Raw genomic sequence first — 25700 nt, 5'->3', positions numbered from 1 at the left:
TATGGTTTCACTACTTCCTACATTTCTTTCAAGAGGTAGCCTTTCGGTTTGAAAGTGATGACAGCCACAACCCTTTGTCCTCCTTTCTTTTGCTTTGGGTGCACAAGTGTTCTATAATCTCTAGTCCCCTGCATGTAAATACAAAGCAGCGTTACTGTGTCTTTCTAAGGAGACTCACCCTCAATGGCTGTTGGCATTTACGCCAGTTCCTGGCAGGGCCTGGCGGAGCAGGGTGAGCACTGGCTTTGCAGTGGAGACCCGTTCCTACCACTTATTAGCTCTGTGACTGGGCAAGGTTCTCATTTCTCAGCTCAAGCTACCGGTTTGAAGGTTAAAAAAGAACTGGAGGAGAATGCCAGGGGGTGAATTGTGTTCAACCCCTAAAGCTATGTGAAAGTCCTAGTGCCTAGTTCCTCAGACTGTGACCTTATGTGGAAATAGAGCCTTTGGGATGTAATTAGTTAAGATGAGGTCATATTGAACTTCAAGCCAAGGATTGCCGGGGACCACCAGAAGTGAGGACAAGAGGGACAGACTCCCCTTCAGGCTTCAGAGGGAACAGGGCCCTACCGACACCTTACTCTCCGTCTTCTAGCCACAGAACTGTGAGACAGTAATTTCTGTGGTTTTAAGCCACCAGTTTGTAGTACTTAGTTACAGAGGTCCTCGGAAACGAATACATCAGTTATCATGGGCTTCCTCCTTAACCTGTCTCAGGCTCACCTGGGACACCTCCAGACCACACAGCCATAGGTTGGGCATGTCCCATCAGCATCCTGGTTAAGAGTCCTGGCTCTAGGGCAGGGCAGGTGAGTCCGGCTCTGCTACTTCCTGGCTGGATGACCACGGCAAGTTCACTGAAGTCCCCAGGCCTCAGTATTCTGGCAGTAAAACAAAGATAAGAATGAAATTAAAATAGTAGAGCTTCTCGGAAGGATGAAAGAGATGACACTGCTCATTGCGAGAGTTAGCTCCAGTGATTCTTTCCCACATGGTGGTAAGAGGATCGTCATGGGCACCTGTAGCTCTGTCTGCAGCGAGGGCTCATTGCACCGGAACAGCGAGCTGTGTAGAACCGAGGAGATAAAGAGCAATGTGGTCCTTTCCCCGGCATTCCCACTGCTTCCCCAAGCCGTGCGTGAGTCCCTGTGACAACATACCCTCTAGGAGCTTGGGTTTTGGGAGATGTGTCCAAAGGCAGGAGGCGCTTAGGGACACCAGGAGGCTCGTGAGGACCTCTGCATCCAGTTGGAAGGCCCTCGAAGTTACTAACTGCAGCTCATGAGGGGCCAGTTCCCGAACACAGTCAGGCTCTGAAACCTGAAGACGGAGTAAACCCACCAGGGAGAGCCAGCGAAGCAGGAAGGACGATCACTGTCAGGAACTATGCCTCCTATGGACCAAAATAGCACCAAAAGTAGCCAGGGTTTGCCAACGTCCTCAGTCTGAGTCTTTTAAAGAGAAAGCCAAGCAACAGCCTGCCCACGGCTAGCTGGGGCAGCAGGTGTGTCAGCATGGTTCTCTGCCCTCAGCCAAGCAGGCGCACACACCTGACAGTTGGTTCTGGCACTGAACTTGCAGCCTCTAAGAGTCTGCAGGTGTGAATTCAGTCGCTTTCTTCTATATTCTTTCATGCCTGTCCGCTAAATGACCCCCTGTCTATTTCTCACCCTCTATCCTTGACAGGGGACTTTTGGACCAAGAAAAAAGAAAGTTTGCTTTTTTGTTTGTTTGTTTATTTGTTTGTTTGTTTTGTGTGTGTGTGTTGTTTTTTTTTTTTGTGTGTGTGTGTGTGTGTGTGTGTGTGTTTTGTTTTTGTTTTTGTTTTGATATGGGGGCAGAATGAACAAATAAATAGGGCTTGATGAGAAAAGTTAAGAAAACTAAAGCAATCAGCAGAAGACAACCATGCAAACATGGATGAGAAAAGCAACCTCAGGAACTCCTGGGTGGCATGGTGGGAAGGAGGGGAGGAGAAAGTCCATAATTAGGATAATCCATGGACGGATAACAGGATTCAAGTCCAAGCATAGAAGTTTGCATTTCTCATCATTTCATGTAACATTGTGCTTTCAGAGCTCACCATTTTTAATATCCAACAGTCATCTTTTATAGTTACAGTGCTATAATTTATCACATCCAGGCATGCAAAAGCATCCTTTTTCTAACATTAAACATGTTTAATCAGGACAATTTATAATAGCACATTAGGGATTTAATGAAAGAAAGGCATTTGACACATGATATTTACAGTAATCATAACACTACATGATTTAAAGTATAATTTTTTACAGTGTTAGATCAGGACGCCAAAATGTCCATGCTTCCAGTTAGTTATTTGCAATGGTTTTTTTTTTTTTTTTCAAATCAGCATTCAGGAATTAATTAATAGTTTTCCTCTACACAATTGTCAGTGTAGTCACTGGGTACCGCTGCTGGTGGCCAACTGCTTTCTGCCCTGACTCCAGTGGCAATCAGCAAATACGATTCATGCTCAACCACTTGTCCTAATAACCAAATGCCAAATGACATACCACATGTAGGAACATAATTGTGCTTTAGGAAGTACATGGATTTGGCTTTGTTAAGCAAGAATTAACCCCAAAACGGGAGGCCACTTGAATTAGTGCTTATGGAAAATACCCTCTAGACCTCAGCCTCGAGGATAGCTGGACAGTTTTTCAAGGGAAGCAATTTTATGCAACGCTAAGAGCCTTGAAATTCTTTTCAAAAGGATCCAAACCTTTCCTTGTCAAGCTCTAAAGATTCCCTCTGCCTTCTCTTCTGGGACTAGTCAAATTTACACACATTCCAGCTCCACTTGAGTGAAACTCAAGTCCCTACTTAGGTATTCTCCGTTAACCACAGGCCTCACGCTTCACGGCCCTTTTGACGTGTTTATTTGAAAAGGCAAGTTGATAAACCGGTGCCTTCCCTGCATTTGACAAGTTCTACCTGACTCAGGGAAACAGAGTGGGGCCCACCTTCCCCAGGCAGGGATGTGGCCACAGAGAGATGGGAAGAGCGCTACCTGGATTACTGCCCACGGCCCTTCAATAATAAAGCACAGGGTCCAGGCAGAGAGGGGCAACAGACACTTTCAAGGGTTCAGATATACATCAAATGCAAACTGAAACACAACCGTGAACACTGAAATAAGAGGAACAAAACCCACAAATTAAAAACAAAGTCACCCCCCCACCCCCACCTTTTAATACAAGAGGCTTAGAAAGCTTGGACTTAACCCAGGTGCCCACCTCTGGCAGGTGGGTGGGACCTCCTAGACCGTGTCACCCTGGCTTCATTTGTTCCTCTCCTGGTCCTCCTTGTCCTCATTTAATTACTTACCATCACAATGATGATGAATGATAACGATTAGTTGTAAGTTTGCTTTGTGTATTTCCTAAGCTACTTAAATCTTCTGTGGAATAAGAATAGGATATTATGTTTGAACTACAGGAGATGCCCTAAATCTTTCACTCAAAGCTTCCTTCTCTTTTCTATGTACAATTTTAATAAGTTCAGTCATCTGATTTCACAGCACACAGCAACTTAGAAGACAGCAGCTGACAAAAAGAGTGATTGTCTCTTCTTGATGTCTCACAGCATATTAAGCCGACCTAATAGATGTTGTCGATGCCACAGCAAATGAGTAAACTGGGAGGAAAGTGATATCTTACAGCTTAACAAGAAGAAGGAAACTATTTAAAAACAAATAAAAGAAGCAAAAGTATAGCAGTTGGGGCCCACCTGGTATGGGTGTGATCTATCATGGACTTTAGAAGCCTTTGATGATTATAGAGCTATAGGTATTATTGATAAGTAGGACTCTCTTAAAAAAAACATCAAAGTATGCTTTAGAGTCTTTATTTAAGAAATCAGGGGCATGTGCAGTACACTTTAGACAACTTTCTGTTTGAAAACAGTTTTAAACATAAAATTTAAGAGAGGGGTAATTTTCAACTGTCTGGAAAATTCCTTTCTTTGCGATGCCTCATTCCCTGGCCATGTTCAAGACCTGGGGTGTTGAAGAAATGGGTGAGTCCTACTGAAGTGGGAAACACTTCTCAGGAGAAGCAGTGTAGGTGGGGATGCAGTGGTGCAGAGGGAGGATCCGCTGGGAAGAAAGGTGACAACAAGCAGCCAATAATTCATGCCTTTTCTCCACCAGTCCATTGGCAAACACCCCTGGACTGAATGACTAAGTGACCTGATGGCAGTCAAGGGCCCGTGTATACCAACTCTTGGTTTCTGCACCGTTACAAAAAAAAGAGAAGCTAGTTCCTGACAGTACATTCAGAGTTTTTTGGACAAAGACACCCCCTGAGTGGAGGATGTTCCCTAAGTGTTATTGTTACCTAAGACTTGACTCCTGTCGTGATCTAGATCACAGCCCAAGACGAAGGCAGTCACTGACACTAGATGTCCCAGCAGTGACGCCGGCCAGTCCTTTTCCCCCTTGAGCGAAGGCTGCAGCAGGAGGCAGGGCTCCAGTCTCAGGAGCAGCGTCTGTTTATTTTCAGGAGCCTGCTGCCCCAGCCAGCAGGCGGAACCCACACTTGACATTTCTCAGGTAAAGTGAGCAAGGATTGACTTCTTCTCTTTGTTTACAGAATTATGCAAAACTCATTCCTGGAGCTACAGTAGGGCTACTTCAGAAAGACTCCGGGAACATTCTCCAGCTGATCATCTCCGCCTATGAAGTATGGTACTTTACAGTTGGCTTCTTTTTGGGGGGAGGTGGGGTAGGGTACTTGTCTGGTTTTCAAAAACTGAGATGTTTTAGGCAATTAACTGCACTTCTATTTATTGGTAAAGAAAATGCTTATCCAGAGAAAAATCTCCTTGCGTGAATGCAGCCAAAATATACATTTTGTTCATTCTACTTGCAGATATTATTCCTGAGAGGTGAGGCCAAAAGTAGGGGGAAAATAATACACCTAATTATAAAGTTGAGGTTGTTTTTATAATAGTAAGCGACAACAATTTTTTAAATTCTATTGAAAAGGACCCATAAGTTGTACAATTAAACTCCCCTCTTCTCTGCGTGAGGAGAGAGAGAGAGAGAGAGAGAGAGAGAGAGAGAGAGAGAGAGAGGGAGAGAGAACTTTAAATTGCCAGCTCCACGGGTTTAGTGAGATTACATCATAACTCAGAAAACACACAAAGCACACCAGGAATAATGCCACTTTGCGGATTCTCTACTTTGGGGAACCAGAGGAATTTTCCATTGGTTTATAGTTTTGCATCTATACACTTTGGCCTTGATTTTGTTAATTAGTACCTGAGAACAGAATTCCTTCCTAAAGTAGGATATATGCCCACAGAGTTGTTATGTTCTCTTTCTTTGTTCCCATTTCATAACTCAATTCATCAGTAGTAGATGGCCAGTTGTCAACTCTTTTTTATTTTGGTTCCTAAATATTATCCCCCTTTCTTGCCTACAAAGAAAACACACACACACACACACACACACACACACACACACACAAAATGATAAAGTTCTAAATTAGGACAGGAATGAAACAAGAAAAATTTTAGAAAGCACTAAAGCTCTAATATTTGCTTTAGACAGTAGTTACATAATACCTAATGAATAAAATTCTAATTTTCAATGTTTTAAAATTACATCTAAATTCCACATGCATTCTATGCCAATACTTAGCAAATACTGAACCTGTGTTTCCCAGCTAAATGACATTTTGGAATCATCTGGGAAACCTTTTAAAAAAACAGGTGTGTCCAGATGTCTCTCACAGACCTCTTAGAAGAATTTAAGGGAAGAAGAACTTTATAGTTTGAAAAAACTCCCCAATTATTTTGAGATTGCTCCATCAATTTTGAAACTGACCTTAAGTGGAAAAAGCAAATTATTCCTTCTCAAATATATTTTCTCAGAGATTTAAATACAGATATGCCCATTAAAATTATAGGATGGGTTTCTCTCCCCCCGCACGCACTTATATTCTCAGAAACGTCAGTTTTCTTAGCTCCCATCAAAAATTTATCACCACATTAGCTCATGCTTGAAATTCTTCCAAACAGGAAAGCTTGTCAACAAAATACTAAAAAGCCTGCCTTGCCTTTATGCAGTAATTAAGAGTTTTAATGTGTCCAATCAAATAAAATCACATAGCAGTCCTTCACCAAATTAGAACACACATTTTTCTTTAACCCAGCATTCTCAAAAGTTCTGTCTACTAGCATCTTCAAAGGAATTAAGCAAAACAGTGTCAAAAATATGTTCCCCTCCTGTCTGACCAGTCTGGTCCATGTGTCTGCTCACTCTGTCAGAGGTTATGCCTCACTGTGGTCCCAAATCACTCACATCACTACACAGGCGTTGAAATCAAGGCAGCACACATTTGAAGTGAATCTCCTGTCCTTATTTTACTCTCTCAAAACTACAAAGTGTCTCTTCTTCTTACCCAAACAGTCTTGTTCTGGAGTTACATTGAAACTTCATGATTCCCTGGATGAAGTATGCAGCAGACCTTGGCACTAGTTCAGATTAGTTTTCTGTTCTGGTATTTTTTCATGTATTTTAAAAGGACTTTAAAAGGTGGGGATCTTTAGACTGGATTTCTTTCCAGTCTATAAAGAAAAGAGCAGGACTGAGGATACGTTGAGAGAAAACAGGAAATGCTTCTGCCTAACTTCCAGTGGGGCAGCGGCAGACAGAGCATGTGTATAACTAGTGATTACAAACTTCAGCTCAATATTTTACGTTGCCATGTTGACATAAAAAAAAAACAACACCTTAAATACCAGATGTGTGTTCATTTGAATATCATCCACTAATTTCTTTCCTTCCCTAACCACATAGTAAAAGCTGCTGAAACACTAATGCTGCCAAGGCAAGTTCCTCTCCTGGCATCTAAACTCCAGCAGGGAAGTGACTTGGTTTGTTTTCTTTTGCCTGGTTCATAGTAGACACTCAACCATTGAATGGAGAATATGATAGAATATATAAATAAACATGGTTGTCCTTTCTTTTGGAAATTCACATTAAAATATTCCTGGTGAAATTTGTGACATGATATTCCAATTATATAATGCTGAGAATGCCTTCATTTGGGGCAGATTATGTCACCCGCTCCTCTTAGTTGCTGTCATCTATAGACTTTTAGGTCGCATCCCTCATTTCTCATTTAGTGATTGACTCACTGGGCCACTCCCTCTTGTTAGCACTACTCCTGTCTATTTTTTTTTTTAATTTTATTTATTGATTTTAGAGAGAGAGGGAAAGGAAGAGAGAAATATCAACATGTTTCACTCATTTATGTAGTCATTGGCTGACCCCTGTATGTACTCCAACTGGGGATCAAACCCACAACCCTAGTGCATTGGGAAGATGCTCCAACCACCTGAGCTACCCAGCCAGGGCATCCCTGTCTTAATTCTTGATGATTTGATCTCTCTCTCTCTCTCTCTCTCTCTCTCTGTGTGTGTGTGTGTGTGTGTAAAAATCTTTCCCATATCTGGCCTCTGTTTCTCAACCTGTTAACCGGGGAGTTCCCTTTTTAATTACGCAACGTACAACGCATACGTCAGTACGTCACGCCCAGTAATTTTATATTATTTTTTTTATTTATATTATTATTTTTTATTTATACTTAATTAAAATAAATGAAATATATATTTTTTGTTTATTTATATATAAAGCACAAAGGAAAATACTAAATTACAAACAAATATTAATAGAAAAGAATACCTACAAAAAACTGGAAACATCGAATTAAAAAATGATAAATTTTGTAAACAATTATAAAGATTACAAAAAATATATATTCTTTATTTCTATACACAATAAAAAATATAAAAAAGTTAACAATTACAGAACAATAAACAAAAGCACACAAATAAAATAGAAATTTTGAGTTTAAAAAATTGAAATATAGATGTAAAAATTCAAAACTCAACTTCCGTGTGATATATTTTAAAACAATTGTTGATACATAGTGCTACCTTACAATCCGGACACCAGTATGTAGATTCTTTCCTAACACCTTTTTTGTAGCAAACTCGGCATTTCCTGGATTTAGTTTTTCCTATATCGCTTTTCATTTGTTCTCGAAAATGCCTTTCAACTAAGCGTGATGGTTTAGATGTAGAGCTGCTTGTTGATGTCTTTGGGTGGGTTTTCACTATGTTGTTATCTACCAATTTCTCTATACACTCTATCAAAAAGTGTAATCGATCCAAATGACCTTTATCCTTTTTGTATATAATATATGCATTGAAGCAGCACATATCAATTAATCGTAGAAAAATTTTTTTATAAAATTTTTTTACCCTCTTACGGGCAGCCGTGTAGGCCACCATAACTCCATCTCCCAAATCTACGCCGCCCATATTCTTGTTATAATCCAGGACAACATTCAGTTTTTCTTGCCTTCTTCCTCTCTTTTCAATCATTGTCTTTTCGTCATTATGAATAGAACTGAGCATCAATACGTCTTTTTTATCCGTCCATTTTAAAACCATAAGTTTGTCTTTGATTCTTACATATGTACATTTTTCTGTAATTTTTTTTGTTTTTATTTCACTGGGGATTCTGACTCTATTTATCCTCATTGTTCCAACAATGTCTGTATTGTTTTGACACAAGAGTTCAGCCAAATGAATTGACGTATAGAAATTATCTAAGTAAATCCTATACCCCTTTATTTAGTAAGTCATGTGTTAACTCCAAAACAATTCTTGATGATTGTTTTTCTTGTGGGTAGTTCGAACCATCATTTTTGTCCTTGCCTGTGTATAAAATTATATTTTGTACGTATCCAGATTGGCTTTCACTCAAAATAAACAACTTCATTCTAAATCTAGCTCTTTTTGTAGATATATATTGTTTCCAAGATAAATTCCCTTTCCATAATAAAAGAGATTCATCTACGCATATTTCTCGTTCACATACATACAAACTTTTAAACTTTTCTGACAAATTAATTGATGATTGGATCAATTTTATATGTTTTTTATTATATAAAGGTTGGAGATATAAAAATATATAAGTAAATAATATATAATACAAAAATAGGTAGGTAAGTGTAAGTATGTACCCGTCACTGCTCACCCAGAACACGTCCACCACTCTCAATAGCGAAATTATACTGATTCCCTCAGTGTCTTAAATTCATATCGAGACATGTATAGATGACTAATACCTTTGTTGTTCAGAAATATACGTCCCGCCCGTTTCAGGGCGCAACATATATTTCAAGGACGCATTCATACCTCCTACCGGTACCTGATATTGTTTCCGTTTGACGTATTTATACGTCCCGCTCGGTTAGCAGGTTAAACTCTGTTCCAACAATTATCTTGTCCCCTTACCACTTAATTACTTTCTCCTGCCTTTACTTTTTGTCCTACCTTAAACCTTTTAATTGCCAATTAAATCTCAACTGCATGCAACCCATCCTGATTACCACTTATCTTTTCAACTCACACCTGTTAGTCCCCTTAATATTTCTTTCAACCCATCAGAATCTTTAATTAACTGACCCTCTACCCTCTCTTTACAGTTCCTCATCCCCTTGATGTTCCCTCTTGCCAGGAACCCCAGCTTAAATTCAAGCATTATGTTCACTCTTTAGACACACCTTCGACCCTTGTGCTCATTACTGCTTCTTTGAGGTTGCTTAGCCAAACATGTTCCTGATTAAATACAACTCACCACTCTCGGCTGTCACTCACGGCTGGATGGGGATGCAAAAACCATAACAACCATCCTAACCAGTCTCACTTTAAACTTGAGTTTATGGGTGGACCTCAAGCAGGTCTCAGCAACCAGGCTGTATTTCTGTAGTATATACCCAAGTAGAGATGTCTAACAAGTCAGTTGATATGTTAGTTGACAATTCAGGAGACTGAACTCTCCCAAACATACTTCACTGATAGTTTTCTCCTTCTAACTTGATGGTAATTCCATCCTTCCACTTGCTAGAGCCAAAAAGTTTGAAATGACCCTTGACCCCCTCTTTCTCTGACATGCCAATTTCATCCACCAGGAAATCTTGTTAGCTCTATCCTCACAATGATTTAGAACTTGATTCACTCACTGCCTCCTCTATCCTTATCCTGGTCAGAGCCACCATTTTCTTCTTTCACCTGAATTATTACAGAATCTCCTAATTGCTATCTCCCATTTTTCACCTTTTGTTTCCTACATTCTGTTTTCAACAAAACAGCTAGAATATTCTTTTCAGATTATAAAGTCAGATCATATCACTCTTCTGTTCATAACCCTGTTTTCTCATTTTATGTGGAAAGAAAAACTAAATTCTTTCTGACAGCCTCCCAGAACCCTATCAGATCTGTTTCCGTCCACCCCATTACCTCTCTGACTTCACCTCCTGCTACCCTCCTCCAACCCTCTCCAAACCCAGTTCTCCTTGCTGTTCTGTTCCCAGAGCAAATCAGACATACTCATGCCTTAGGGTCTTGGCATGTACTGTACCCTCTTCCTGGAACACTCTTTTGACAATATCTGAATGGCTCATTTCTCCCCACTTCCTTCAAATTCTTAGCAAATCCCGACCACTTTTTCAAAATTACAGCCTACAACCCTACACGTGTTCTTTTACTCTTCATTATCCCATTCTGACTTTTTTTGCATAGCATTTACCACGTTTTAGAGTGCTATATAATTTTCTTATTTATTATGGCTTTTTTTTTTTTTTTTTTTTTTTTTTGCTTTTTTTTTTTTCTGTCTTCCCATCTTGGGATAGAAACTATTTTAGTGGGCTTTGTTTTCCAAGCACCTAAATCAGTGTTTGGTACATAGTGGACACTCCATAAATATTTTCTGAATGAATAAACATAAACTATGACTAGTTGAAATGAAACAGATTTAAAGAGTATATTTTAATGCTAATTTGGTAGAATTTAAAATCTTAAAACATGATGGAAATAATCTCTAGGACTGAGAAATGACACTTCAATATCTGTGCATATTCTGAAAAGTTAGCCTATGTCTACTGAAGGAGTCACAATATGAGGAAAATAAAAAGGCTGGGAAGGGAAGTAACTTAGAATTTATAGTCAGCAACTTAGAATTTGGAGGAAGACAAGGTAATATTACTATGCAGGTGGCAAAATTGTACTTGAGGAAAATTTGAAGCTGAATACGATTTTGAAATCTGAGCAATGAAGTGGGTATAAGAATTCAAATCCTTTTAGATAAACACAAATATAACTTAATTCAAAATATTTTATAATTTATTTATATTGTTTTATTTTTAATAATTGGTATTTGTCTCCCAAATGCAGACTTTTAAAATTAAAAATGTTTTTTCAACTACAGTTGACATTCAATATTATATTAATTCCAGATGTATAGCATAATGGTTAGACATTTATATAATTTATGAGTAATTCCCCCAATAAGTCTACTACCCTACCCACCTGAAAACATACATAGTTATTGCAATATTATTGATTATATTCCCAATGCTGCACTTTACATTATCATGACTATTTTGTAACTGCCAGTTTGTACTGCTTGATCCCTTCGCCTTTTTCACCAAACCCCACACCCTCCTTCCATCTGGGAACAATCAGTGAGTTCTCTGTATCTATGAGTCTCCTTCTGTTTTGCTTGTTCATTTATTTTGTCTTTTTTAGATTCCACATGTAAGTGAAATCATATTTCACTGAGTATAATACTCTCTGTCTGACTTATTTCACTGGGTATAATACTCTCTAAGTCCATCCATGTAGTTGCAAATGGTAAGATTTCATTCTTTCAAGTAATAGTTCATTGTATATATGCACCATTTCTTCTTTATCCATTCATGTATTGACAGACACTTAGTGCTTCCATATCTTGGCTATTGTAAATATTGCTGCAATGAATTAGTGTTTTCAATTTCTTCAGATAAATACTAAGAAGTGGATTTTCTGAGTTAGAGGTAGTTCTGTTTTTAATTATTTGAGGAACCTCTATACTGATTTCCATAGTGGCTGCACCAATTTGCAATCCCATCAACAATGCACAAGGGTTCCCCTTTCCCCACATCCTTTTTCCACAACACTTGTTTGTTGACTTATTGGTAATAACCATTCTGACAAGTGTTAGGTGATACCACATAGATATTTTAATTTGAATTTCTATAAATATTAGTGATGTTGAGGATCTTTTTATATATCTATTGACCCTCTGTGTGTCCTCTTTAGAGAAGTATCTATTCAGGTACTCTGCTCGTTTTTTAATTGAATTGTTTGGAGGTGGTTAGTTGTTTTTGTGGGTTTGTTGTTGTTTTTTTTTGTTTTTTGTTTTTTGGAGGGGGGGAGGTGGAGGTATTAAATTGTATAAGTTCTTTATATACTTTGGATATTAACTCTTTATCAGTTGTATCATTGGAAAATATCTTTTTTCATTTGGAAAGCTGTCTTCTCTCATTTGGAAGGCTGTCTTTTGTTTTGTTGCCGTGCAAACACTTTTTAGTTTGTTGTAGTCCTATTTCTTTATTTTTCCTTTTGTTTCCCTTGCACAAGGAGATATATCCAAAAGAATATTACTAAGAGCAATGTCAATAAACTTTTATTTTGTAAGAGAAAGAGGAACAGATAAAGTCTGAATAATAACACAAACTTTCCCCAAACCAACAGGTCTCACTCTGCCTTTTTTGACACTTTTCCTCCTGAAAAAGCTTTCCTTTATCTCCCACTCTGGTATAACCTATATGCTTCATATCTAATCTTCCTCTCTTAAAGAGATGTCATCACAATACCAACCGGCCCAGTTCCTAACCCTCATGTCTCAGGCCAGGATGAATGCAATAGCATCCCAACTTTCTAGACTCAAGGGTTCCAATCCCCTCCACTGGTCTGTTATGCACAAGCCTTCCGGGCAACTCCCTTGCAGCTATCTTTGCAGTTGAGCAACTTTAGCATATCATTAGCATATTACACTCTGGTTGTTTGGTTATTCTGCTGTTCGGTCTATTTGCATAGTACCCTTTTATTATATAGGAATATTATGCTTCGATTAGTTGTGCAGTTGTTTTTCCATTTGGTCTATTTGCATATTACCCTATTTTTATATAGGACTAGCGGCCCAGTATACAAAATTCATGCATGGGGAGGGGGCGGGGTGTCCCTCAGCCAATCTGGGACCCATTGGGGGATGTTTGACTGCCAGTTTAGGCCCAATCCCTAAACTGGCAGTCAGACATCTCTCTCATAATCCAGAATGGCTGGCTCCAAACCGCTCACCTCCCTGCCTGATTGCCCCTAACAGCCTCTGCCTGCTGGCCTGATCACTCCTAACCATTCCCCTGCTGACCTAATCTCTGCCTAACCACTCCCCTGCTAGCCTGATCACCCCCTAACCACTTCTGCCTCAACCCCCCCCTCCCCCCCACTGTGGCTTTGTCTGGAAGGAAGTCAGACATCTGGATGATGTTCAGTCAACCTGGTCTAATTAGCATATTATCCTTTTATTAATATAGTTGTGTCTTACAAATGTTGTCAGCTGGGCAGAAGTCACACTGTGGTTTTCATTTCCTGCACATGAGTGCACTTGGCCATAACTGTATATATTGTTATTCAATTTGTGAAGTGCACTCTTTGTACTATAAATATTGAGAATAATTGCCATTTAAAAACATCTTCAAAATTATTCACTATGATTTGATATTAAAATGAAAAGTTATTATATATGCAGAAATGTACCAAAACAGAGCTTCAGGGTATAAAATTGATATTAAGGAAGCAAATATTCATTGTTTGAGGAATGATTGCAATTCTGTATTCTTTGCAAAGCAACAACCCACTTCCTATGGGACATGAAAAATGATGATACTTACAAGAAAAGGGTGCTATTGTTACATTTTGTTGCTGAGTACAAGTGAAAGAATTGCTTTTTATATGTCAAACAATGCAACTCAGGGCAGGAGAATTTGCCAGATCCCTCAGAATGGATAAAATAATTTTCAAAGCAATGATAGACTGGTGGCATTGATTCATATGTTGTGCAGAATGATTCTGAGGTACTTTATCATAGTTCGATATAAAATAATGTGTTTCCTAACTAATAGCATCTTGGATTTGATAAAATACGATTGTGTGTATCTTGCTCACTTGAATAATGATACTGTGAATTTCTTTTATACACAGTTTAATATTATTCATTTGTAGTTTAGTAAATATGATTCTCAGATTCTCTTTTTGGCTGTGTTTTCTGGTTGTGACTTCATCTAACTCTTTATGTCTTAATGAAAGGAACTCCGGTCTGAGGTGGAACTGGAAGTATTAGGAGACACAGAAGGACTCAACCTGTCATTCACGGCTATCTGTAACAACAGGTCCGTCTTCCCACAGCAGAAGAAATGCTCCCACATGAAGGTGGGAGACACGGTAGGTACACGGCTAATGGAGGGTCTGAAGAAAATATTCAGGCAAGTCAGAGGTTACCTTAATGCACTGACCTCCACTTCCCCTTTCAAGAATTTTCAAAGCCATTGCCAAAGATTTCCTAATACGTGCTTTCTGGTAAAGATGATCCCCATGTGGCTTTGTTTCCCCCCGTCCATTTTGGTGGATAGAAGAAGATAATTAGTATTTTCTCTTTCAGGCTTCATTCAACGTGTCTGTGAGTATTCCAAACTGCGACAGAAGAAACAGGCACATTATCATAAAGCCCGTGGGGCTGGGGGACACCCTAGAAATACTCGTCACTCCAGAATGCACCTGTGACTGCCAGAAAGAAATGGAAGTGAACAGCTCCAAGTGCCACAACGGAAACGGCTCCTTCCAGTGTGGCGTGTGCGCCTGCAACCCTGGCCACATGGGTCCTCACTGCGAGTGCGGGGAGGACGAGACAAGCACAGATTCCTGCAAGGAGGCCCCGGATCAGCCCTCGTGCAGCGGAAGAGGCGATTGCTACTGTGGGCAGTGCATCTGCCACTTGTCTCCCTATGGCAACATTTACGGGCCTTACTGCCAGTGTGACAATTTCTCCTGCGTGAGACACAAAGGGCTGCTGTGTGGAGGTAGGCTATGTCTAAACCCACCTTACTCTGCAGCTGAGCGAGTAGTAAGGAGGGGCTCTTCATTCTTTGAACCATCCACAGTTGCCTGGGCATAGTAGGTGCTCAAGAAATATCTGCTAATCAACTGAATGGGTTAATCTTCAGACCCAAGGTAATGTTGTTTGTTTGTTTGTTTGTTTGTTTGTTTTTTTCCTGGTCTTACATACATGTGAACTGAGACCTCTGCCAACACAATTTGAATGTCTATTATTATTTTCCTAAGAGTAAGCAGGTAAAAGATGGAAATGCCTTCTCTTTGGCTATTACACAGATTCTGCAAAACTGCATGTGATTTGAATTCCATTATCATCCAGACTTTTCTGGATCAGACAGCTGGGTATCTGACCCAGCGCTTAAATATTACTTTGAGAAAAATTAAAAGCCAGACTGCTGAAGGAGCATAATGCCAGGGACCAAGGACACACAAAAACTAAATGGGCTTTGAGGGCATTCATTCACTTGCACAAATATTTATTGACCACCTGTTAGGTGGTAGATACAAAATTAGGAGTGGGGTCTAATAAAGATGACTAAGCACATCTGTAAAGAAGGTTATGATAGGGTAAAAATGAGAATTACAGAATTTTTTGAAATTGAGAAAATTTTAAAATAGCAGAAATTTTTGTTTCATATCCTTTGGAGATGCAAAATCACTTTATTTTAAGAATATATTATACCATATATAACATGACTACTACATAATCATTCTGATGTAGGTACATATATTTAAGTATAATCTATTAAGCCGGGAATGGCAAATGTGTTTCTATACTTTAAAATGATATAAATCTGTGTTACCGTTGAAATAGTAACTGCTGAATTTAAGCTCTCATGGCTCCCTTTTTCACATTGTCTGAGCAGGCAGCTTTTCAAAACAGAAAGCCATTCTCTTCAGAGGAAACTAAGCAAGTTATGTTTTCAAAAACCACAGGTTCGGAAACATATAAAAGAGACTGATTTTCAGGGGGAAAAGCCCTTAGAAAAGAAGCCTCAAAGAAGCCCAAGTTCTTTGAAAACCATTTGATACCTTTAGAAGTGTCCCTATGTTTCCTTTCTTTGCTGCTGCTTCTACCAGCAATAGATGCCTCTGAGGCTGCCTTCTTTCTTCCCCCCAGAAAGTGAAAAATTTAGGGTTTGTCTAGAGTGGGACACATATCTCTTTCTTTTCATTGAAAGGTATATTTCCTTATTTAATGGGTGTGTTGCCCAACCCACACCAGTTGGTTTCTTTGCACAAGATGCACACAGGACACAGCCTAAAACCAAAGACCATCACCATGTCTTGGAAGGAGTATTTTCAGCAGAACCCCAAATTGCATTCATACTAGACATCTTTTGATAAAATATGTGCTCAAAACATTTCAAATTACCTTTCAAAAATCATTACGTGTAAGCTAGTGCAATGTATTAGCAGTGCTAACCCCACCTATATTTTACCTTAAATCTTAGATCGAAGAGATCTAGGACAGTAATAATTGCTGCACTGTGTTCAGCAACACGGTTCTTCTAGCGTCTTGATGGGTTTTCATTTGGTTTTGTGTCATGCATGCAAACAAAAAGAAGCTAATTTTTTTTTTTACTTGATCTGTGCATTAGAGTTCACAAGGTCTGACAACAACACCTCCCTCTGTATCAGATACAGTGCTTGCTAAAGAAATTCTATTTATAAGATACAATTATTTCTTCAGTTGGACTCGCAGAACTTCACCAATGCCAATTGCTTTCATACTTTGGGGGTAATTTATGATACTCAACCATTACTGTTTCTCAAAAGCTATTTTGTTTTTTTAGTCACATCATAAAGGATGTTTGTTACTCTATTATTAGCAATTTCCCTTATAAAAAGGTATACTAAAATTAAGTACAATTATTCAAATTCAACAAATGGTTATGGAGTACCTACTGTGCGCCTGGCCTTGTGAGTGGACGCTCTGTTGTTTCTAACAGAACCCTGAACATGCTGTAGCATCACTTGTGTAGACCTCCTTTATTTTACAACTGATATACTCTTCAATGGGTGCTTCACAATGTTCTTTTTCAAGCCCCTTTTGTCATCCATCTGTAAGCATTCACAGATACAGGACTCATGATTTTTTTTTTCTCTTGCCCAAATTCCATTAGTTTTTGTATTTTGGTTCTAGGAGACTGGAAACTCTAATGATATTATAGTAAAAAAACAAACAAACAAACAAAAAAAACTTCCTACCATTATGCATTTCTAGTTATCAGCCAACAGCATTCCAGAAAGATCCATTCCTCCGATAAGAGTCTGATAACTTTTTCTTGATTTTTGGTTATCATCTGTCTTCTACATGAAGCCATTATAAAGTTTTTGCTGTGGTCATGGTGTGAACAGGTGTTTAAGATAATTAGTTGTAGTGAATATCAATTAGCAACTTTTGTGACGAGGTAATGGTTCTGGAAGGTCCCCAGAAAGGAGGGTCTCTTAATTCTAAACAGAGCTCTTGAAAGGTTTTTGAAATCTCTGCCAGCTGATTCTTACACGTGATGATGCACTTGGGCATTCCCAAAGCCTTTGGAGATGCACATTTCACTTGACAGTATTTATAAATCATATTAATGTTTCAGGATAAACTTCGCTATAGAATCCTTTCCCTATCATGAAAGTAAATTTCTTCTTTTGCTGAGGAAGAAACAAAAAGCAATTGCAGTTTAGAGGGCAACTTACATATAAAAGTTAAACTAATGGTTTGGCCTAAATCACCTAACTATTCTTATGAATTAATTAGCTTTGAATTAATTAGTTCAATTATGAATTAAATGGGTTATGAAATGCAATTGGAGTATGTCTTAATGTCATAGATCCAGCTAAATTTCAACTCTTAAGCTCTCACTAGAGAAGTATATGTTTTTAGTGTCTGTGTGTATATATATATACATATTTCAACTCTTATCTTTCATTAGAGACATGTATGTCTTTTTCTGTGTATATATGTTTATGCATGGAACAGAATCCAATTTCCAAATTTTTGTGGCTGTCACCTTTGTTCTATGATTTCCTACTTCATATCTCTTAAGCTTTACGCATGGGAGGCACCAAAAAAAGCACAAGCCCATTATAATAAACACTTTATTTGTCACTTCATAGTATTTCATACAGTATTATGTGGCCAGATTCAAAAGGAGCTTTTCAGGACTGGATGAGCTGCTTGCCTATAGCAAATCTTCAGCCTCCTTTTTCAAGCTGTCTCTGCCCTGGGCTTCTGCAACATCCTCTCATTTCCCTCTTACCTCTGAAAACATTCTCTCCAGGGAGTGTCTCACTCCATCTGCATCCCTAGATGATCTACCTGATTCACAACTTCAACTGCCATCTAGCTCTAATGGATCCCAAGCTGCAAGCTTCAGGTCCATATGCATACATGCAGTTGACCCCTAAACAACACATGCTTAACTGCGTGGGTCCATAAATACTGTAAATACATTTTCTCTTCTTTATGATTTTCTTGATAACATTTTATTTTCTCTTTATTGTATGAATGCACTATATCATATATATCATACACTACAATTGTTAATCTACTGTTATGCTATCAGTAAGGTTTCTTTCTAGTCAACAGTAGGCTATTAGTTGTTAAGTTTTTTTTGGGTCAAGTTATAAGTAGATTTTTAATGTGTGTGTGTGGGGGGGGTGGGGGGGGCGCATCAGCACCATCTCTAGCCCCCGTATTCAGCTGCCTACCAGGATGTCACACAAGTCACTCATACTCAACAGAACAAAACATGAACACATTTTCTCCCCACTCAAAACTTCTCCTCCTCTGCTTCCAAGCTAACTGTTCATTCAATAATGAAGGAGTACTCTACGCCAGGCCCTGGGGATGAGACGGAGCATGAGCTAGTTTCCATTCCAGATCAGTGGAAAGCCCCACCATCCAGCTAGCAGCCCAGTCTGGTCACCTGGGGAGAATTCTACCCCTCTATCTCTTCCGCTCCTCTTCCACCCAGATCCCGCATCCATACCCTAAACAATTCCCTGTGGCATACCCTTTCCTCTCCATTCCCAAAGATGCAGGGTCTGATAGTTTCCAAACTGGTTTTCCTGTCTCTCGTTTGACCCTCTCTACTGATGCCAGGACATTTCTAGACACATATCTATCTGTTCAGGCCTCTCCCCTACTTAAAATTTCATAACTTTTGGGGCAAAAGTTCTTACTTTAGTCCATAAAGCTTTTCATGATGTGACTTCTTACCTTTTGCAGACCTTTTCCCCCCTCCCCTCCTGCCACACCTTTGGCTCTGTCTGTATGAAACTACCATGAGTATTAAGCAGGTCACACAATTACACGCTTCTGGGGTTAACCTGTTTTCTCTGCTTAAAATGCATGTCCTTGTCTTCTATCTTCCTTTTACCTTTATCTTTCAAAGTCAGCTCAAACATCATTTCCTCTAAAAACTTCCCAGATCTCTAGTCTAATTTGGAAACTCTTCCCCATGAGTATAACAATGATCATATTGTATTGTATTGTATTTATTAATAGTAGTATTGATTTGCCTGTCTCCTAACACTAGACTATAAGCTCAGTGGCCTTGTCTTATTTAATTTTGTGTCATCTTGCCTTATACAATATTTTGCACACAATATATGTTCAATTAAAGTTCGTTAAATAAATGAATTTGTTGAGGACTCACCATATGTCTGGAGGACATCTAATGAGTGAATGCAGAGCCAGGAGACTGACGCCTTGTCTCTCTGAGCACAACCATTGGAAGTAGATCTCATTCTTTCTATTTTACAGATGAGGTTTTCATGGTCATCGGGATGGAGTGTTGTAAAGATGGGGTATTATCCAGGTCTGTCTTGTATCTATGCTATGGCACCCACATTTATAGCAAAACATTGTAAAAGCAATTATCTCCTTTCACCGGGCTATGAATTCTCTTTGATATTACATCAGGTAAGCAAGCTGGTCTTCAGTGAAGAGACCAGATCAATAAATAAATACAGTTAGCAAAATATGCATCATAAAATATATCTATACGCACTCCCTTCCTCTCCCCCTCCCTACACACACACTCACTTTTTTTCTCATTTTTTCCCCCTCATCATTTTGACAGTGTTTAAAAGTAAACAGAAAAGATGGTGCCCCAAATCAGAAAGTAGTTTTGACCCTAAGAAACAGCGTTTTGTTTTTCAGATAACGGCGACTGTGACTGTGGCGAGTGCGTGTGCAGGAGCGGCTGGACCGGCGAGTACTGTAACTGCACGACCAGCACGGACCCGTGCGTCTCTGAGGACGGGGTGCTCTGCAGCGGGCGAGGCGACTGCGTCTGTGGCAAGTGTGTTTGCACGCACCCCGGAGCCTCGGGACCGGCCTGTGAACGCTGTCCCACCTGCGGCGATCCCTGCAACTCTAAACGGTAATGTCTCTGCTTTCTTCAGTCCCCTTATAAAAAGTCATTGTGACATTTTATAAACTCAGACCTCAGGTTGTTTTGCTGGATTTGGTCTCCAGTCCTTCACTTGCCTCTTTCCCAGGCCTGATTACCCAGGACCACATGTTGCATTTCTGCTGGAAACCAGCAGGGGAAGCTGAGCTGATGTCCCCACACTGATAATATCACATCACCTCTCAGTTACAAAGCCAGCCACACAGAAGGAATGCCCTGGGGGTAGACTGACGACACCCACATTCAGTATTTTTTTCAGGGGAAACAGATAAACTTCTTTCTTATCTAGAAGTTCCTAACCTGACCTTACTGATTCATTCCTATCTATAGACCCATGAAAGCAAAGTGGCAGAAACACAAACTTGGCTTTCAATTTTTTCCCTTTTTTACCACTCATGCTCTTTGGCTCCTTGTTTTGGTTGTCATTCTGCACGACTATTGGGTATTGTGTTATCTTTTATACCATATGAACAACAACAACAAACAAAACACATTTTCTTATTTTCCAATAAAGAAACTATTTCTTTGGTTGACAGCTAGCTTTTTATTTTATTTTATTTTATTTTATTTTATTTTATTTTATTTTATTTTGTGTTTTTTGGGGGGAGAGAGGGAGTGAGAGAGAAACATAGATGTAAAGTGAAACATTGATGGCTGCCTCTTGCACACCCATTACCAGGGATCAAGCCTGAAACTTGGGCATGTGCCCTGACTGGGAATTAACTGGCAACCTTACAGTACACAAGCTCATGCCCAACCAACTGAGGGCTGACAGCTAACTTCTTAATGGAAGTGGGACAATATTTGTAGGTCAACTGAAACAAGTCTCCAAATTGGCTGTTATGACTTTGCAGTGCCTGATGTATTTTGCAGCAAACATGCTTAAGCAGCTCATATTTTCATTAACTTTGGTACCCCAAATTATGGCATTTGCCTTTCTAATGTAAGTGAAATAAAAAATAAATAAACATTCACTTAGTGGTATTCACCATTCAGGTGTTAAAACTTCTCTGTCATTGTGCCCGGACATATGCCAAGAGAAGGATGGGGACATAGACTTATTTGAATAGAATTTAAGGTAAAATGTCCTTTTAAGATGTTTCTCCTATTATTTTTCTATTTTGTCATCTCAGTAAACATGATTCAACCCTGAATCTGATTTATAAGATAAGAAATTAATAGTCAAGTAGGTTAACTTTGAGGAATCAGAGTGATCTTTGTGGTATTTATGCTAGTTTTAAGATAAGTCCATTCTTCCATTTATTCACTCGTGCATTTATTTATTAAGTAGGTATTGAGTACCTTCTCCATGCCAGAAATCATGCCTGAATCAAATGGGCTGTATTCAAATGGGCACGCAGCAATGACAGAACCTGTTACAGTTGCTACCATTACAGGTGCTGAGAATCTAGTGGGAAAGACAGATATTTTTAAAAGTAATGATGATGTGTGTACTAGAAATATCAGGGGAAATACTCTGTAAAAGTATATGATTGTCTAACCACTATTCTATATATCTAAAAATAACAGAAAATAATATTGCCAGTCAACTGTAATTGAAAAATACAATTTAAAAAGAACAAAAATAGTTATGATGATATCTGGGCTGACAGTTAAACAGGAGATATATAGGGTGCTATATGGCTGGAACTGTAAGTATGACAGGGGATAGGGCCCCCAGACTAGCTTGGGCAGCCGTCATTGAGATGCCCAAAGGGGTAGAGGTTCTAAGGGCTTCCACAATGTCCAGCAGCCCCCTGCAAAGCCATTCCAAATAAATATATAACATGGATAAGTGCAATATGCATGCAATGCAAGGAAACTCTCAGACAAGGCTTCTATCCCCACTCCCACATAGATTACTGCTCTCAAGCCCTTCCTTCAGGGGAACTCGGAGGCTTCTACTGCAAGGGTACTAACTGGGAAGGGTCATGGAAGACTTGTCTGAGGAAGGAGGTTCCAGCTGAGATGTGACAAGGCATGGGTGGGGTTGGGGAATGTTTCTAGCACTTACTAGTAGCTGAATGTACATGTCCATGGCCAGAGGAAGAGAGAGGCACCATGATATGCCCACAGTAAGACAACATTTGCTGTCTTGGGTTACTCCAAACACAATCTGTTTGAAGTGATTTTCAGCACAAGATAAATTCAGGGTCAAAATATTACTTTGCTATAGAGACATCATTACAATGGCTTCATTCCTGGGCTATACTTTGGGAAATACACTTTTCTGTAAGTATTGTAGCAATCTATTATTAAAAAGCTTGTATTAATGTGGACCCAGTCTACATCCTTACCTTTTGAAAATACCCCTGTCAAGGCTTGGATGCATTCAAAAGAGTTACAGAAAAGTGAACCTTTAAAGTAGTAATTCATAACCTAGGTGAATTCTTGTTAAGATATGGACCATTTCTGTTAAGAAATTCAGACTTTGTCTACTCTGTAATTATATTGTAGCAGCCTAAGCCCTTCCCAAGAAAAATATAAAATGAAAACATAGCGAAATCAAATACCAAAATAATTGGGGGGATTTTTTGTTGACTTTTATTTCTCTAACTTAAACAATCATTAGAGATAATGAGGATAGTAGCTATTATCAGGGCTGGCTCAGGGAGCATTGATTACTGAGTGGAATTTAGAATAAAGCAGTTTCCTCTTGGACATCACCCAACTAACTTCTGAAAGTAACAAAAGGCACCGTCCTCTCTGAGACACGCCTTTAGCAGGTACCACAGTAACAGCAGTAAGCACTCTCCCAGCTGCCAACATGAACTGATAAACTGTTGACTAATGTTCCCAGGAGCTGCATTGAATGCCACCTGTCTGCAGATGACCAGGCCCGAGAAGAATGTGTTGACAAATGCAAACTAGCTGGTGTGACCATCAATGAAGAAGAAGGTTCTGTTTGTCTTAAATTGCTTTCCTTTTCTTTGCTTAGTTCTTGAGGGGCACCGTCTCTCTGGCGGGCTTTCCAATAGCTGGACTTCATTTGTACCAGGACATTCATTGCCTCATATTAGCTATTAAGGGGAAATGTATTCCATAAGGCTAAACACCTAGTGGTTGGGGATACAAGACATTAAAGTCATGGCTATTCTATTTGACGTCAGCTCTGTGGGTAGGTTCACCTCTCCTTAACAGATACAACTGCAGAGAATTCCAGAATGCTAAATTGTTTGAATGAGAAGGAAGAAAATTGAAGCAATACCTAAATGTTAACCCCAAGCCTGAAATTGCTCCCTATTGTCCAATTGCTGTATTTCAAAATAGGACAGAGCAAGGTAAACTATGGACCTCCTGATAGAGCCCTCAGGCCCAGGGCAGTTTCTGGTTAGTGGACCGGTTTTCTTCCTCTCCCCTCAGTATGTTTTTACTCCCAACTTTCCAAACATGGGCTCTGCATGAGCATCCTCAATTCTCAAAATATGAGAAGGGCCTGTTACCTTTAACTGCTTAGCAAGCCCTGTTCTTGTTTTCACCTGTCATTTTTAGACGTAATTACTTACAATTATATATTTTCCTCATGGCAAATTGGCATCTCAAATATTCAAATGGGTTGTATTTTAGCTGGGAGAATAATTTGTGGACATTAACACAAAGAAGATGACTGACGCCTCTCAAAGGGACAATCTGGGGGGATTGGTGTTTTCCCCACCACACACACTGCGTTGTCATGCTGCTCAGCTAGAACGGCTGCTCTGCACGCTGTACAGATGCCACCAGGATGTATCTCAGGCGAAGCGGTGTAATCAAGACAATAATTCATGACACACTTGAATAGATGGAATCAGAATACCAAAATCAATCCATTTCCAAGGAGGAATAAGTTAATGGCATTTACTTTTTTTTATTTTTTTTAATTACCTACATTGTTTCAAACTTGAGATCTCTGGCTGTGCACCATTGAATAACCCTAGATAGAGCGGCCTGATTGGTGCTCATAAAACCCCTCGTCTGAGGTTTTTTTTTTCTGGTAAATAAGAAAAGATATATATGCCAAACAGCCATAAATTGGACAAAATGGTGTATTCCTTACACTGATACCGGAGGTAAGATGCCGTGAGAGCACTGAGGAGAGTGGCATTTGTGGCCTGCCCAGATTAGTAACTAGTACAAATCTCAGCATATCCTTCTGGCTTCATTTCACACCAACCATCTGGGATATTTACCAGATATTTCCAGGAAATGACTAAAAATTGCAGAAAATGCCCTGCAAATGGCTAGAACCCTGTTCAGTAGCTGCCGGAGAAATCTAATGTGCTGAGGGAAAAAGGAGAGTGAACTTTGGAAAACATGGAAATCGTGAACAGGGGAGTTACCATATTTAAATACAAGGTTTTCTAAGTCCATTATCCTAAGTGCTTAGATTTGAGAGGAAGACTAAATCTCAAGTGGCATTTAAAATATTTGCATTATTATTTTTTGTGTACTTGTCTACATTATCTTCAAAAGAAGGGAATGCAACTATTTCCAACTCAGAAATTAAAAACAATAATTGCATTTTAATACCATTTAAAAGCACTAATCTCAATGAATTTAAGAAAAATATGTATTTGTTAGTGAATTCAAAAGTAATTTTTCTAATGAGCCTGTTATAAGTCGTATTTCAAGTTACCCACCCAGTTATATTATTGATCATATCACCTTGAAATTATCAAAACATATTTGTCCTTCCACGGGGTCTTTATCAGCCCTTCCTTCCCCAACTAGGACATGAAGGGTAACCTAAGTATAACTTTATAATCCAAATAAATTGTTCCCCACCTGTGCTATGGTGATTTGTGTGAGCATTGCCAAGGACATGCAGTTAATTTTACTCGATCCATTTTGCAGAAAGTGACATTGTTCATTTACCCCAACATTCATGTACTCGGGAGCTTTGTTGCTCAAACCATGTTCCACGGGACACTAATTCCAAATGTGGTCATATGAATTTTGGAAATGGGAAGCTACACCTTTTTCTTCCTTAAAGAACCCTTGAGAGTTCCTATGCACATGATGTTAAATGTATGTTACAAATTTTCAGGAGAGGCAAAGAAAGGTTGCTGTACTTAAATACACTGTATTCTAAGTGTCACACTTACCGACCACAGAAGCCTTTTTTCCTGCTCGGGAAACTGTTTTCTCTGAGAACTACTGACTTGGCCCCGGAGCAGAGGTCTTAAACACAGTTATCTTGATTCAGTGGTGCCGGCAGTTTATGCTTTCCACATTTTTCCTAGACCTCCCTAGACCCCAGCCTCCTCACCC

General features: G+C 39.2%; 1 protein-coding gene across 4 annotated transcripts in view; it reads left to right on the top strand.

Annotated features, from left to right (window-relative positions):
* ITGB6 (integrin subunit beta 6) overlaps positions 1-25700 on the top strand; it is a 122798-nt gene that overhangs the window by 82110 nt on the left and 14988 nt on the right. For all 4 annotated transcript variants that reach the window (XM_084891518.1, XM_084891517.1, XM_084891519.1 and 1 more), the window contains 5 exons: positions 4614-4703; positions 14230-14364; positions 14582-14999; positions 20198-20420; positions 23251-23348. In XM_084891518.1, the coding sequence (XP_084747644.1) occupies positions 4614-4703; positions 14230-14364; positions 14582-14999; positions 20198-20420; positions 23251-23348 (964 nt within the window). The remainder of the gene's footprint in view (positions 1-4613; positions 4704-14229; positions 14365-14581; positions 15000-20197; positions 20421-23250; positions 23349-25700) is intronic.

Source organism: Pipistrellus hanaki (assembly GCF_964339955.1).
Source record: "Pipistrellus hanaki genome assembly, chromosome: 8".
NCBI classification, from domain to species: Eukaryota; Metazoa; Chordata; class Mammalia; order Chiroptera; family Vespertilionidae; genus Pipistrellus; species Pipistrellus hanaki.
This window is presented reverse-complemented; position numbering and strand designations above follow the sequence as displayed.